Source organism: Schistocerca piceifrons, chromosome 2 (assembly GCF_021461385.2).
Source record: "Schistocerca piceifrons isolate TAMUIC-IGC-003096 chromosome 2, iqSchPice1.1, whole genome shotgun sequence".
In the NCBI taxonomy this organism is placed as follows: Eukaryota; Metazoa; Arthropoda; class Insecta; order Orthoptera; family Acrididae; genus Schistocerca; species Schistocerca piceifrons.
The window spans coordinates 639,786,769-639,804,628 of NC_060139.1; the positions used below are offsets into that span (position 1 = coordinate 639,786,769).

Genomic DNA, 17,860 nt, shown 5'->3' on the forward strand with positions numbered 1-17,860 from the left:
TTAAAATCCTTGAAAATCATTATCTTCTAGTTTTGGCAACTCTGCATTTAGTCCTCTATTTGCATGTTCAGTCTTCCTAAGGTGGTGGTGCTGGTATTTATGTCAAAAATAATGTCCAGTGCGAAAAAATTGATTGGATAGATAAACTTGCATGTGAGATGGTCTTTGAAATAGCTGCCATAAGAATAAAGCTCAGATATAGCAGTTTAATAATAGCTAGCCTGTATAGATCCCCTAACAGTAACATGGAAGAATTCTTTTGCCATTTAGAGGAACTTATTGAGAAACTTTCACCTCATAAAAAACAGACTATAATAGTAGGGGATGTGAACATTGACTCCTTAACTAATAGTGTAAGTTACCTTAGATAAACTGATTATTACAGTCCTATAATTACAACCTCGTGAATTCAACACCAACAAGAATTACAGTTGACTTTCAGACAGGTATTGATCATGTTATTACAAACTTAAGTAAGGAGGACTATAAAGTTGGAACTGTTGAGAACCACATTTCAGATCATAGTGCATTAGTCCTAGAGCTTCACACTGACAAAGAAATAGTATCTCAAAAGGAACAATTTACTTATAAAAGAAAGCTTGACTATCATGCATTAAAGGAAAAACTGGCACACATAAACTGGTATCAGGTAGGCCTATATGCAACAGAAGACATTAGTGAAAAGTGGGAAATATTTTATACAACATTAACCCATTGTCTAAATCAAGTATGCCCAAGGGTCAAAATACTAAAGAAAACTGACAGTTCTAGGAATCTTAAACTCCCCCTAATGTGATGAAATTAAAGAATGACATGAATGGTCTATATATTCTTTTTAAAGACACCAAACTGCATTACTTTCAGTCTAAATACAAAGCCTGTAGAAAAACCTATAGGGAAGCACTTAAGACATTAAAGGCTCAGAAGTAAGCAGAACAGATGAGTCAGTCCTGTAATGTTAGCAAAACAGTGTGGAATATAGTAAAGAAGGAAAGTGGAGGGAATGACAAAGCATTGTGTAACAATATAATAATAAGGGACAATGAAAAATTGGTTAGAGACCCAAAAGAAGTTTGCGAGAGATTCATAGATCAATGTAGTAAGATGAGTAAGGAGGATGTGATCAACCCACCACAGGTGCTAAATCCCAGTAATGTCAGTAATTCATTCTTCCTGAGGTGTGTTACAGAACAGGAAATCCTGAGAACCATTTCCAACCTAAAAGCAAATACATCCAGTGGCTGGGATGACATCTCAGCCAAATTTCTGAAAGAATGTAGTAGTGAATTAATAAAGCCACTGCAACATGTAATAAACAGCTCTTTCAGACAGGGGTCATTTCCTGATTTGTTAAAAGTCACTGAAATAAGACCAGTGCATAAAAAGGGAAAAACTACTGATGTACAAAATTATAGACCTATTTCATTGACATCAGAACTTAGTAAGTTGTTGGAAAGGCTATTTCTTGATCAAATGGAATCATTTTTCTCTAAGTACAATATATTAAAAAGTTCTCAACACGGTTTCAGGAAGGGCAAGTCTACAATAACAGCCATAGCCATATTTATTCAAGCAGTATTGAATAAACTTGATGATGGAAACAAAGTTATTGGCACGTTTCTAGACCTATCTAAGGCCTTTGATACTGTAAATCACTCCATACTTCTACATAAGTTAGAAATTTATGGGGTCAGAGGAGTGGCATTAGATTTATTAAGATCATACCTTGCTGACAGGAGACAATGTGTTAAGTTGTATCATAAAACCGGGGGATTCATACAAACAGTAAAATCATCTTATAAAATTCTTAACTGTGGAGTCCCATAGGGAAGTATTATTGGGCCTTTTCTGTTCATTGTGTACATCAATGATATAATAATTCCAAAAACTACAGACCTTGTGAATTATGCTGACGACACCTCCTTCTTAAGCTGGGGCCCTACAAAACAGCTAGCAGTGCAAAATAATATGAAGAACACTAGCCTCATCACAGAATACATGACTAAAAATAAATTGGCATTAAACAAGGAAAAGACAATTCTAATGGAGTTTATGCTAAATTGCAAATCAAGACAAGTGGATACTGAGCCAGAGGTACCAATTGAAACAATTGATAAACATAAATTCCTGGGTATTATAGTTGATGAACATCTTACATGGAAGGAGCCCATCAGCTACATGTGTAAAAAAATCTTCTGTAATACCTACCTGCTAAAACGCCTTTCTAGCATAATAGCATCATCAGTCTTAAGACAAATCTATTTTGGTATTATACACTCCCACCTACAATACGGTATTGAGATTTGGGGTGGGGCACCAACGGTATATATGGATAGGGCTTTTAGGGCCCAGAAGAGAGCAATTAGGATAATAGCGAATATTAGTAAACGTCAATCCTGTAGAGAATACTTCATTAAGTATAATATACTAACAGTGTATTCATTATACGTTCTAAGGACTATACTGTTTGTAAAAGAAAATATGGAGCACAGTATAATAAATAGTGATATCCATAGTTATAATACAAGGAAGAAAGAGGATTACCACATAAAATTCAGAAATAAAAAAGCAACTGATCATAATCCATTTTCTGCTGGAAGATTTTTTACAACAGACTACCAAATACCATAAAAATGTTTAAAGGAAACATTTTTAAAATAAAATTAAAGCAGCTTGTTTGAGGTGAAACCATCTTGCCCAGTGTGATCCTTTATTATCTAAATAGGATGCAAGGGCATTTTTCTGTGCTGATGTCAGTCATTTTACTTGAGTTCACCACACAAACCATTCAGTTACATTGTATAATAAGAGACATTAGGTGTTTAACCAATTTCTGTGTAGTCAGTCATGATTACATATTGTGAAGTCCATGAGGAAAGACAATGTACATCATATCCACTGTAAATCATGAAGTCTTTAGTTACTTTTATTTTATGCCACTGCCTATCCTTGCTCACTGTATGCCAGTCTTCACATATGTAACAACAATGTCTGCATTCATTGACACTTTTCCACACTGTTCACTTGGATCTAGAGAAACCAAGTCATAAATAAAGTATTCTTGAATATTTCTTGAGCCAGTGTGAGAGTTAACATGAAAATAATGTTTTATTCTTCTTATTAAATTGCTTCTTCTTCCTTAGTTTCCAACTTGAACTTCTCACTACAGGTTCTTATTACACAAACAGTCACAACATGAGAGGATCCAGGTTTGCAAAACTGTGAAAATCTGTTGATGTTTGATTATTTTTACTATATATTACTTAATAATTATTCTAGATATGAATATAATAGAGGGAAATATTCCACGTGGGAAAAATATATCTAAAAAGAAAGATGATGAAACTTACCAAACAAAAGCGCTGGCAGGTCGATAGACACACAAACAAACACAAACATACACACAAAATTCTAGCTTTCGCAACCAATGGTTGCCTCGTCAGGAAAGAGGGAAGGAGAAGGAAAGACAAAAGGATATGGGTTTTAAGGGAGAGGGTAAGGAGTCATTCCAATCCCGGGAGCGGAAAGACTTACCTTAGGGGGGAAAAAAGGACAGGTATACACTCGCACACACACACATATCCATCCACACATACACAGACACAAGCAGACATTTGTAAAGGCAAAGAGTTTGGGCAGCAAACTCTTTGCCTTTACAAATGTCTGCTTTTGTCTGTGTATGTGTGGATGGATATGTGTGTGTGTGCGAGTGTATACCTGTCCTTTTTTCCCCCTAAGGTAAGTCTTTCCGCTCCCGGGATTGGAATGACTCCTTACCCTCTCCCTTAAAACCCATATCCTTTTGTCTTTCCTTCTCCTTCCCTCTTTCCTGACGAGGCAACCATTGGTTGCGAAAGCTAGAATTTTGTGTGTATGTTTGTGTTTGTTTGTGTGTCTATCGACCTGCCAGCGCTTTTGTTTGGTAAGTTTCATCATCTTTCTTTTTAGATATATTAATAATTATTCTTCTATTTATACCTCTTTGAAATAATTTCCTGCTGTTATAGATGACAATTAACTTTTATGACATATTATTACAAATTTTGTTCCATAAATTTGTATGAGCAGACCTTAAATTCACACTGAATCAAACTGAGGACATTTTAGAAAAGGTTTTACACATTATTTTTTGTCTTGCTTCTTCTTTGATGACTTGCCATTGCAAATTCAGAGGCTGCTCTTTAGCAGGCCATGTGGTGTTGGAAGCTCCACACTGCACTTGCTGTGATCTAAAGGCATCTGTTGGTGAATTCCAAACATTGCCTGCCACCTAACAAGTATCTTAGACAAATAACATCAATGGAAAACTACTTCTGTCAGAGCACAGAAAAGGCAAATATGTTCCTATTTAAAAGGCTTTAATAGAAAAGTGGGGAAACAGCTGAGTCCTCATTCTGTCTCCCTCACCAAACATTCTGGCATGTGAACTTATCTGCGTATTTTTTAACACAGAAAATTCTAACTCCTTTCACCCAGTTACTCTTTGCAGTTAAGACTTCATACTCAACATCTCCCTTTCACTGACACTGTCTGTCCCTCTTGTCTCCCTTTCCTCCCAATTATTTACAGTACATCCCTCTACTACTGTCTCCTGTCTCTCTCACTTACACTGTATCCTTTTGCCTTTCTTTCCCGCTGATGCTGTCTCCACCACTCCACCAAACATCAGCGGTTCAGAAATGCTGAGGGAGGTGGGTACCTGACTTATTTTTTCCCTATGCAAATGTGTTTGAAATTTTGGTCGAAAATACACCCTCTCCTATACCTAGATTTTAAAGTTAACTCGTATGGGAGGGACCAAACTCCCCAAGCCTGTGTCTGGGCTCCTCATCTGTAATTTTCATTTCCACTGTGTTCTCTCTCTTTTATTCCCACTGCTTCTGTCTCCATCCATCTCTCCTTCTCTTTTACTGTAACTGTCTCTCACACAGTTCAATGTCTCATCTCTCTTTCACTCCCACTACTACTGTCTTCAACCATCTCTCTTTTCCTTTCACTGCCACTTTCTCTCTCCCATCAACATTCTCTATTCTCTCTTTCTCTATCACTAGCATTGCCTCTCTCTTCCAGCATCATTGCCTCTCTGCTGGATTCTCTCTTCCAGTGTCATTGCCTCTCCACTTCTCTCTTTCAGCACAAAAAATTTTCGATGAGGAAGGTGGAATGAGAACTGAGGCAGCTGGTTCCCCACTTTTCTGTCAGAGTCTTTTGAAGAGGAACATATTTGCCTTTTTTGTGCTCTGCCAGGAACATTTTTCCACTGCTTTCATTCTTTTCCCTTCTACAGCAGAGCATACTGCTTATATACACTGAATTCAGATAGTGCAAAAACTGAATGCAGGTAATCTACTAAAGAGACTACACTTTTTCCAGGAATTGTTGGAGCTCATTAATGACAATCTAGGTCTTTTCAACTATCTGATCTTGAGTGATAGGGCCAATTTTGATGTGTCAAGCTCTGTTAACAAGCAAAACTTTAGATGCTAGTCATGAGAAAATCCTGAAATGTTTTATGAAGCAGCACTTCACAATCAGTAAGTGGTAGTGTGATGTGGTGTATCACCATTTGGTATTATAGGACATTATTTTTTTCATTTGGAATTATAGAATCTTTTAGAATATTATGTGCACATGCTGAACCCCCTAGTGTGACAGCTTGTCAATCTTCCTGTAACTGCAAACACATTCTTCCAATAAGACAGGTCAAAATGCCATGCCTTGCAGAATTCCATAAATACACTATACAACATCTTTCCTGGTCATCTCTTGTCTAGGTGAGGGAACATTTCCTGGCCTCCAAGATCCCCTGAACTTTCAGTGTGTGATTTCTTCCTTTTGGGCCGTTAGAAAACTCAGATCTTCTTGTGTGATCCAACACACACCATCCAGGCACTGAAGGATCAAATTTGAGATGAAGTTAATTGAATTGCTTCAAAATGTGATGTTTAACTTGTGTAAAAGATTTGACATGTATGTGAAGGAAAATGGCGTCCACTTACATGATGTCATTTTCAAGTGATTGACATTTTAAATTGCGAGCATTGTAAATTCGTGTTGTATTTTATATCGCTGTGAATAAATCTGTATCATTGGTGGAGGTTTTAAAACTGTCTGTTTTACTGCTGCACCTCTTACAAGACACTATAATAATTTTCATGTAGACCTTACCGTCTTGTATAGGATTGAGAGTTGTGCTATATACTCTGGTGCAAAGGTATTCAATGTGCTTCCATCAAATATGAAGCAGGAAGTTGGAAGTCTCCACCAATTCAAAAGAGAATTTAAAACCTTTATTTCTACAAATAATCTGAGTATATAGATTGAAGTATTGAAAATTCCTCTTAGCTTCAAGGAAAATAGCATAGTTCATTATAAAGCTGCATGATAAACAGTGCTATGTTGGAAACATCTCTATTGTTACAGATGCAGGGGACTATTGTCCTTGAAAAATACAAATGTATTCACATAAATATTAAGCTATCAATAGAAGATAAACAGCAGCTTTTCAGTACAACTAAGAAGTAGTAACCTTATTTAGGTTTTATTGGTTTATATTTAGCTGATGAAAGCACAAATATTACAAAGCAGTGCAGCAACAATTATTGCTAATACAGTGTACATGTCAAGTTTCTATGAATTGCTTATTTTTTGTTAATATATACCCAGATATGTTTAACATCCCGGACGGTTCTTCTTCTTGAAGAAATCTGACAGACATGAATGAATGCCACAGGCTTCGGTGCCCATGATACCCTCAATGTTGGGCTAAGCATGCAGATCTAAACTGTGCCATCTCCACATCACTGTCTGGTGAAAATATAAAATTCAAGGTGGACTGGAGCTACTCTTCTGCTGAATACTTACATCTAATAGTCTGAGGAATTCTGAACGTAATGTGAACGCCATTGTATGATCACATATCCTTCCTCAAGTTTCTTCAATATCAAGTGAAATTCTGTATCAAAGATGGTACATTCATATGGAAAGTATACACTGTAGACACATTCAGGGAACACAATACAATATCCTAGGGAGAATACCAAATGCATTCATTTCCACTAGTGGCAAGTGCCTACATGTGTGTGGAAAGTTGTCCAAACAAATCTTAAAACAATTTAAAAAAGAAAGTTATTGAATTGTCTGATTGACAATACAGTTCCCCGAAATAGTGCAGTTAATTGGTACTCAAAGCATGAAAATGGACTTTTGGCTTGGTGAATTGTGGTTCATACTTGTGTATACTGATACCTGGTTATCAATGAATTGAGAAGCCCATGAAGTGATTGTCCTTCTTTACTGCAATGATAAAGTTCAGATCCATAATCTTCCTTTAAAACCCTGTATTCCTTGGTTTTGACAAACAATAGTGAACTTAACAGAATCTCTACTTCATCCCTTATAGCCAATCATTGTATGAGGTTACCAGTACCAGCTTCATTTTACTTCTTTGATTAAAGGGGTCAGTCACTTTACATGTCACTCAGCTGTAGTTGCTACCATACATCAAGTGATGTTAGTCCCACAACTACAAATGTGTGAGAAAAGTAATGTGCTCTCAAAATGAGGTTTACTTATCTTGAGAAATGATGATCTCCACAATGCAGATGCTGTGTTGTTAATTTTTTCAGGCTCATATTCTATTCTGTACAGATATAATGCAAACAGACACTATTCTATTTTGAGATAAATATGTTGACTGTGTAATTCAGTTGCAGAATTCTTTCTGTTTCACTGGTAGATTAACAGCTACAGAGTGAACATCAAAATTACTACTGCATAAGAAACAAGAGTACTTTAAAAGCATGTCTACTCAACAGAATATGCACATCTATTTGCTCAATAGATCATCAGCATCACAAGGATTGTTTATGTACCTGCCAGAGAACTACTTTCAAGCACCAGAAAACAGGCAAATGCACAACTATGATGACATATGAACCACTGCTTGGTGTTTGCTCTGCTCAAATGCCTCTAGTCCCATCTGTGCTTGGAATTATCATGCAAATTGGACTCTCTTGTGACCATGTGCAGTGTTGTGGCATGTTGCTCACAGGGGCATATGGATTTATTGCATTCAGTGCAACTATTTTATCATATCCTATCCAAAAATGGAATGCAAAATAAGAAAGCTAGGTGGTGCACAAGAGTTATTGCTACTCTTCCATACGAGTCAGATATTACATATTTTAAACATTCTCTGCATATATTCTCTACAGACCACTCTAATGCTTATGGCAAAGCGTGCCTAGTGTGATAAGATATTTTAGGTAATTCCTCAATCACGTATGTGTTGAAGGAAGAATGGTGGCTTAAATGCTGCGCATTCTGCTGTAAGTCAAATTTTATCGTCACTGCCCAGTGGGAGTAATATGTCTGAAGAATCTCTCTACATTCTAAATTTAAGACAGGTTAATAAAATCTTAGTCCCAATGTTCTTCATTTTCCTAAAATTGAGGCGTATATATTTCAATACCACTAAAAGTTACATCAAAATTATGGGTTTTGATGTCTACATATGTCATTTTAGTAAAAATAATGACTGCATAAAGCTAATGTAAAGGAGGCTATGGAAGAAATAATCCACAAAAACATCAGACTCAAGCCTGCAATAGTGTTTTGTGCCACTTCACAGGGAAACTGCTAAAATGTCTACTGCCTACAGAACTTGGTCTGAAAAGAATGTCAGAAATCAAAGTTTGTTATAGGATGGGCAGGTGGTATGACGAGTATGTCTTACTCAGACACAGAAGTGCTCAAGTGATAATTTAAATGTTTTGCACCTTCCTCATATTTTTTGCTCTTAGTACAAAAATATTAAAAACATGGTATTGTCATGGCCCACAATTACCAAGAAAACCTGTCAGAGACAAAAGGCACTAATTTTCTTTGAATGTTTTAATCTAAAACAATATTACTAGTTATATATTATGATGAAGTACCTTCATTTGGGGTTTTCTAAATGAAATACACTCACATATTCAACAGAAATTGGTTTCTGGATATAGTTTCTTCCTCTGAGGAATTTCTGTTTTATCATCTACTTAGCACATCCTGCCAATGATGGAGTCAAATTGATTCAAAGTGCTGCTCCTGATAAGCAATGAAAGTAATTTTTATGTTATTGCATCATACTAATTCCCAAATCTTTGCATTTATATTAATAATAGTGATTTGAAATGTACATAGACTTGTAATATTTTTCTGTTCAAGGCCTTCATAAAATACACCAGTACAGCAGCATGGGAAAATACTGCATACATGGTTACAGGAACAGCTTCAAAAATAAAATACCACAAACAGTAAACAAGGGTTACATGGATATTACCCCCATAAAAGCTCAGATGGCTATGCACATGTGTGACTCTAGCAGCTTGGGAGCACCAGAAAAATTTTTATAGGCAGATTCTGGATACTTGCTATTCATTGATTAAGCAGCTAACAGCCACATTCCAAGCAGCCATAATAAGAAGAGGACACTGTTTAACCATAATTTCAGATTTGTGCATGCATGTGAGCCCTGTGGAACCTTAAATATTTAAAATGGCTGTCACCCTGAAGTAACAATTTAGTAGTTATATTTTCACCTAATTATTCAGACAATAAATACAAAAAAGTCACAATAAAAACAGATCAGATGTCAATGATTTTCATGAACAAATTCTATTGTTTCTTCTAGACATTATTTATCGAATTACAACTTATAATGTTTGCATTTATCTGTACAGGTAATCTGATCAATTTTGTTTATTTTGAAAACACATTCAGCAGATATACAACTGAAGTGTGTTTTGACATGCCTTTTTAAGTTTTCTATAATATAATAATCATGTAAAAATCTAAAGGGAATTATTGTGATAATAAAACCACAAATCGCATTTGTTTTAAAATTGTGAATTACAATACAATTTAAGCATTTTATCAGGGTTGCCACAAGTTTCGCAAGCGCAATTCTCTGATATTTCCCTGTTTTCCAGACGAGCTTTAGCATTTTTCCCTGACAAAATTTTGAGATTTCAGGGGTAATTAAGATGTAAGTTGACAATGTCTTTGCAGTTACGGTATGAGAAACATCAGTGCAAATGCAGAAATATCTAAAAAAAAACTCGCAAGCAGATGGTGTTTCCTTATGTGAGCAAAAATCTTTAGTACTAACATCAACATCTTTTGTAATGAACTATTTTTAGATGTAGAAAGCACACCAAACAGTATATGTGTTTCATTAAGATCACTGATGTTATTTTATTTCAATAAAATGAAACACATTTGGTGACAACAATATGCATTTTCCTGGCGTTGCAAAATGTGTTTCAAATACCTTCACTGATTTCAGAACCAACTTCAGAAACAAAGTCTGTCTCTTGAAAGAAGTCTACAAGGTGTGGAAGAATTGTGTAAACCAACACTGTAGATGACTGTCAACAAAATGTTGGTTCTATTATGTTCCTTATTGGCAGTTATTACCCACTGTGTTATATCTATTATTTTATATGTACTGTGTGATTTTTCTTTTGAGAAATATATGAGTACATAGCATTCAAACTGCCATAATTTTCTTCTTCTTATCATTCATACTTTTTAACATATAAACTACTTTTGAAGTGTCAAAATGCACTAGAACAAATAAAGTACATATAAAACACCACACTGTACAACACACGTGCGCTGAGACAGTAACAGTTCTTGAAATCCATCATCCATTGTCTCTGGCCTGCTGAGGAGCACCACATTCCTGGGTCCATGGATAAACCATGATAATCCGCTGCATTATGACACACATAAATAGACCCAGCCTACAGGCAGATTGGTGACACTAGATCCGATGGCAAGGGCCTGCACATTAGTGGGAACTTAATGTGCTTCAGATTGGCAGGCCCAATCTGTTACAAATACCCACAGAAATGGCCTCCAACTTTGGCCCATCGTGGAAATCCATTCCTTTGTCCAGCCAGTTGTCACAAGTCAGAGACAGCTTGTTGATGACATGAAACCACAGTGATTAATCCACACAACAGATAACTTGTTCAAATACTCAGAGAATCAATAAGAATGAGGATACATAGCAACTCACCATAAAGACCCACAGACAGACATGTAGAAAAGACAATCACACTCTCAAAACTAAATTTTCAGCGATACCTTTTGTCAGAAAATGAGAGCACACATACATTCACACAACCACACAGACATAACTCATGCACATGACTGCTGTCTCAGGCCACTGTGCCTACAGTCTGAGAATCAGATCCAAACAAATCACTCCTCATGCCCCCCTACCTCTCATTGGCAGCTGCTAAGCCAGCTGCAAGAAGTGGTAGCAGCACTGACTGCAGGCTGAGGGGAGTGGTAGGAAGGGAAGAAGCAGTAGGACTGAGGGAGTAGGGAAGTAGTACACGTACTCAGCTGCTCCGAGCCAGTGATGATGTGTGACAGTTCAGTAAACAAACCACCTACTGAGACAAAAGATGAGATTTTTCCAGTGTTTTTTTTTTTCAAATTTCCCTGATATTTTCCTAATTTCCCTCACATGTTTCAAATTCCCCGAATACTCCCTGATTTCCCGAACCTGTGGCAACCCTGTTCATATTTTGATAAAGACTAAATCAAGCAAGAGTTGAAGTGTATTTCGGATACTCCATCACCTAAGCTTCCATATGTGCTACAATTTTTTTTTAAATAAACATATGTTTAAGTCATGTATTTCATATGGTTACATTTTATTATTATCCTGTAATAAATCAGGTAGCTTATTAGTCTTTTAGAAACACTGCAGTCATTAACAAAGCAGATTGAGTTCTATTGTTATTTAACTTGCTCCACAATCTATTGGTTTTGGACATTTGCATATTTCAGATGTGCCTTTAATTATTACTTGTCAACAAACTTTGTAGTCACTGCTTAACATAAGAATATAGGTGAACTCTTATAGTATTGTATAGGTATAAGTATCACAGACAGTATATTGAACATTGTTATTTCTGTTATGAGCATTATTTGCTGGGACAGAACATGGAAACTTCAAGTGAAGATCCCAATACCAAGTATCAATTCACTCAGCTTTTGAGTAGTGACCAGATTAGATACTGAATTGATCTATACTGTGCCTCAACTATTATACACTTCATGTGCTACAAAACTGTTGAGGGTATCATTGCTGCTTGTAGCTATATTGCCTGTTGGCTTTCATCTTGGGATCTTTGGACAGTATTTGTTTAGTGATTTTTCTGATCATTTTGTCAGCATAAGTGACTGACAAAAACAAAGACTCAGCCTTCATCCACAGGAATGGAGTGTGAATCTAACTATTCATGAAACATCAGAAAAATCATAACACAATCATCAGCCAAAGATCCCAAAACAGAAGACAACTGGCTTCATGTGCTTTCCAGTTCACTAACATCTTGCCATCAATATTGTACCAACATGCCAACATGAACCAAACATCAAGCGAGAAGACCTTTTCCATGCTTTGAGTGTCAAGAGGTGATGTTCATGTACTCCCACATCTGAGTAATGCACTATGGTTAATACAGGTATTTGTGTGGGAATCTGTACTCAGTAGTTTAGAACTTATTATTGGTGGAATGGCTGCTCACACATTTCTCTCCTATTACAATTGGAAATAGCTGGCAACAAATCCTGCCCAGGTGCCAGACTGAACTGTTTCCCTCTCTGAGGTGGCATATGTGGTATTTCCCAACAAAGCAACTACCATTAAGCTAATTACACATAAGTGAAATTCACCTACTGCATACAGAGTTCCAACAAACACTAATTATTACCTGTTGAACTGTATACCTTGCAAACATGTTTTGAAGTTCTTGGAAGATATCATCAAGGTATTTGTGCCATCTATAGAAAACTGGATCTCTCATTGACACTGCTGTATCTCCCATTACGCCAATTCCTTCCTGAAAAACAGAACTACATAACTGAATGTACTGTGTATAATGTACAATACAAATGAATGAATAAGGAATTAAAACAGTAACATTACTCCAAGACTTGACACTTCTTTGGTGGTGAATTAAAAAAAATGTTGAAACTAAAAGAAATGAAGCTATGAAGAATGTGATGCCATTTGCTATTGGCGTCAATAAGACTTATGAAATCTGAATTCTGTCATGATGAGATAGCTCATATAGTATGAAACACCATTTAAAATACACAATTGTATCACACACAGTTAATTCCTTTCACTCAAGGAGATCTCATTCCAAGTGCAAATCAAACTTACCTCTTACTAATAACTTGCTTAGATTGAATTCTTTTTGTTGCAGACCAAGCAAGAGCTGCTACTGGACACTTTCTGTGTCAAAACATAATCTCAATAGTTTGAAAAAAAATTTTGTTGGCCATATTTACGTTGTAACAGTTTAAGTCAGCTGTAGCTGATATGTGTAGCATTCATATCATCTACAGAGTAGAAGACATTAAACACATCATGTGCAGCACACTATCTGCATCTACATCCATATGCAGCAAGCCATTGTAAAATGCATGGCAGAGGCACTAATCACTGTACCATGTATTAGGTCATCTTCTCATTTAATTTGCATGTGGAGAAGGGAAAAGATTGACTGGTGTTGGAATGTGGGACATTTATATTGAGAGTACTGTCAGTGCCAAGAGAGTACTCAACAGTAAGTGTATATACACTCCTGGAAATGGAAAAAAGAACACATTGACACCGGTGTGTCAGACCCACCATACTTGCTCCGGACACTGCGAGAGGGCTGTACAAGCAATGATCACACGCACGGCGCAGCGGACACACCAGGAACCGCGGTGTTGGCCGTCGAATGGCGCTAGCTGCGCAGCATTTGTGCACCGCCGCCGTCAGTGTCAGCCAGTTTGCCGTGGCATACGGAGCTCCATCGCAGTCTTTAACACTGGTAGCATGCCGCGACAGCGTGGACGTGAACCGTATGTGCAGTTGACGGACTTTGAGCGAGGGCGTATAGTGGGCATGCGGGAGGCCGGGTGGACGTACCGCCGAATTGCTCAACATGTGGGGCGTGAGGTCTCCACAGTACATCGATGTTGTCGCCAGTGGTCGGCGGAAGGTGCACGTGCCCGTCGACCTGGGACCGGACCGCAGTGACGCACGGATGCACGCCAAGACCGTAGGATCCTACGCAGTGCCGTAGGGGACCGCACCGCCACTTCCCAGCAAATTAGGGACACTGTTGCTCCTGGGGTATCGGCGAGGACCATTCGCAACCGTCTCCATGAAGCTGGGCTACGGTCCCGCACACCGTTAGGCCGTCTTCCGCTCACGCCCCAACATCGTGCAGCCCGCCTCCAGTGGTGTCGCGACAGGCGTGAATGGAGGGACGAATGGAGACGTGTCGTCTTCAGCGATGAGAGTCGCTTCTGCCTTGGTGCCAATGATGGTCGTATGCGTGTTTGGCGCCGTGCAGGTGAGCGCCACAATCAGGACTGCATACGACCGAGGCACACAGGGCCAACACCCGGCATCATGGTGTGGGGAGCGATCTCCTACACTGGCCGTACACCACTGGTGATCGTCGAGGGGACACTGAATAGTGCACGGTACATCCAAACCATCATCGAACCCATCGTTCTACCATTCCTAGACCGGCAAGGGAACTTGCTGTTCCAACAGGACAATGCACGTCCCCATGTATCCCGTGCCACCCAACGTGCTCTAGAAGGTGTAAATCAACTACCCTGGCCAGCAAGATCTCCGGATCTGTCCCCCATTGAGCATGTTTGGGACTGGATGAAGCGTCGTCTCTCGCGGTCTGAACGTCCAGCATGAATGCTGGTCCAACTGAGGCGCCAGGTGGAAATGGCATGGCAAGCCATTCCACAGGACTACATCCAGCATCTCTACGATCGTCTCCATGGGAGAATAGCAGCCTGCATTGCTGCGAAAGGTGGATATACACTGTACTAGTGCCGACATTGTGCATGCTCTGTTGCCTGTGTCTATGTGCCTGTGGTTCTGTCAGTGTGATCATGTGATGTATCTGACCCCAGGAATGTGTCAATAAAGTTTCCCCTTCCTGGGACAATGAATTCACGGTGTTCTTATTTCAATTTCCAGGAGTGTATGTTTCAGGCACAGCAATCAATGAGTCCTGTTCAGCACATGTATTCATAGTGTACAGTTTGATGTAGGCTGTATTGATCTTCTTGTTAATAAGTATTCTTAAATAAATACAGTAGCATTCTGCTTGTGTCTGTGTATGTGCAGATGGATATGTGTGTGTGTGCGAGTGTATACCTGTCCTTTTTTCCCCCTAAGGTAAGTATTTTCCGCTCCCGAGATTGGAATGACTCCTTACCCTCTCCCTTAAAACCCACATCCTTTCGTCTTTCCCTCTCCTTCCCTCTTTCCTGATGAAGCAACCGTTTGTTGTGAAAGCTTGAATTTTGTGTGTATGTTTGTGTTTGTTTGTGTGTCTATCGACCTGCCAGCGCTTTTGTTTGGTAAGTCCCATCATCTTTGTTTTTAGATATGTTTATATTTATAGTTGTTTGTGTGTATCAAAATTGATGATGATGCAAATTTTCATGAATTTTGGGGGTTTTCTGTTAGTGTTTGGTGACAGTCTTGGATTGTGTTTGTTAGGTATCACGAATGTTGGTTTACTATCAAAGGTTGGGTTACATATTTGATGTCAGTTATATGAGTGGATTTTAGTTTGTGTGTTAGGTATATAGGGTAAGTGAAGATTTGGATAATGGATTTGATATTTTCACTACGTTGGTTTTTGGTACTTTGTGTTTCATTTCAAATGGCAAAGAGGTCAATTGACATTTAGGGTAGTAGGTTTTTGATTTGTGTCTGGGTTTCCAGCATGTTGATTGAGTTACAAATGTCAAGTGAAATTTCAAATGTTCTTTGTTTTTATATTGTTTTATGTTAAATTTTGCGAATTTTGAAGGCTTGATTTTTGGGTTAATATTTGCTCTTGAATGGTGTCATTATTTCTATTGGCATATATTTAGCTTTTTCTGCCCCAAACTCCCCACTTCTTGAGGTCATTCCATTAGTTTCAGTTTGTTGCTGAAGTTAAATATTCATATTTGATTTATGTTTGTTCAAATCTGTTATGAGTGGCATCGTCATCACCATATTGTACATGGTCAAAGTAGATATCTGGAATCACAACTTTTGGTAATCCCCTTTTTTGACATAGATGCATGAACCTCTACTCATTAAAGATGTCTTACATTATGAGTCTGTCCATTAACAGAATCATAATATTTTGTGTTGATTTCCGTGTCTCTACACCAGTGCTCAGTGATACATACCAAAATGCAGTCCAAAGATTGCAGTTCAAATTTAAATAGCTTTATTTTATATTATGTTGATTGCATGTTTAGATAAAGAATTGTTAAGTTTTTGAAATTAACTTGCCCTCATCATTTTATTTTATAATAGCATCTAGCAACTATATGTTTTGGTGTGTCAGAATCAGTCTTGTAAGTGTGTGGTACAGAAGATTTTAAACTGATGGAGGCATTTGTAAGGCAATGGAACATGTTGCTTGGATTTGCCATAAAAAAGACCTGCTTCTCATGCCCTTGTCATCATATGTGCTCAGTTGGACTACCATCAGTTTATTCATAAGATCACATTAGCACTCCCATATTCATGGACTGTTCCTTAAACAGTTATACAATCTGAGTGTGACAGGATGGTGCACTGACTTGGTGAAAGTACTAGTTGCAAGTGAACAAAGAGCCACAAGTAATTGGACAATAGGTTCCTGTATATTCATCAGTGAGATAATGTTATCAGTGGACCCTTTTTCTGTGGTTTCTTTTGTTGGAAGTTGGTATAATAACACACAAGAACTACCACATTACATTACTAGCTTATATGATGAATACAAGTTTGTGTTACTACAGATAGTTCCCACATAGCACATAGGAGCTAATAATAGATTAAAACAACACATTGTTGGGCAAAATACACAGATTTTTTTTATATTATAGTGGGAAAAACTGAAGTGAAGCAGGGAAATAAGCAATTCAGACAATCAAGAAACAGAAACGTTTGAAATACGGTGCTACACAAGACTAATGAAAATTAGATATGTAGACTGAATAAGTGATAAGGCAGCACTGAATAAAATTGAGGAAAAAAAAAAGAAATCGGTGGTACAACCCGACTAAAAGAAGGTATCAGTTGATAGAACACAACCTGGGGCATCAAGGACCTGTAAAATGAAGGATGTGTAGTCATAAAATTACCACAACAACAATACTGTGGTCTCTCATTTTAATCATGGCACAACATACTTCACACATTGTGTGTAAACAATGACATCTGTTATTTGTGAAGTAATACTGCTAGCCCCGTTTTATTAGCCAACCATCAAGTAATGTGGGAAGATGATCTAGTCTACATCAGGTGTCCAAAAGACTGTATAAATATGGAACTTTCTGCATTGTAAAAGTTTAGCAGTCAATTGAAGAATCAGCAGTATATACTGTTTATAATACTGGGCTGATGACTGCGACTTTTGAGAAGTTTTGTGATATTATGTGCAGGCCCACCATCACATTTCTCAGCCAAATGTGGACCTAATCATTGTGGAGCACAATCTTGATACTTGTTGTGGTGTTATAGACCAGCACCAATATGTTTTTTCACCAAAATAATGTGGCAGATTACGCAAGTGATGCCTATCAGCACATTAATGAAAATGCTTATCTTTTTCTCTACAGTCTTATTCCATACTGTATGTTCCCAATGTCACTGCCTATAGAACTAGTTTGTTAATTGGGTGTTATGTCACACACATTTATGTCATACATATTTATTTCATAAACAAAAACATCACTGGAAAACAATAGTTCAAGGCGTCCCACAAAGCTGCAT

At 37.8% G+C, this 17,860-nt stretch overlaps 1 protein-coding gene across 1 annotated transcript in view; it reads right to left on the bottom strand.

The window, feature by feature from the left end:
• Nucleotides 1–17,860, bottom strand: part of LOC124776916 (phenoloxidase 1-like) — a 270,095-nt gene that overhangs the window by 59,642 nt on the left and 192,593 nt on the right. The window contains exon 12 of the mRNA XM_047252128.1: nt 12,780–12,908. Within this exon, the coding sequence (XP_047108084.1) occupies nt 12,780–12,908 (129 nt within the window). The remainder of the gene's footprint in view (nt 1–12,779; nt 12,909–17,860) is intronic.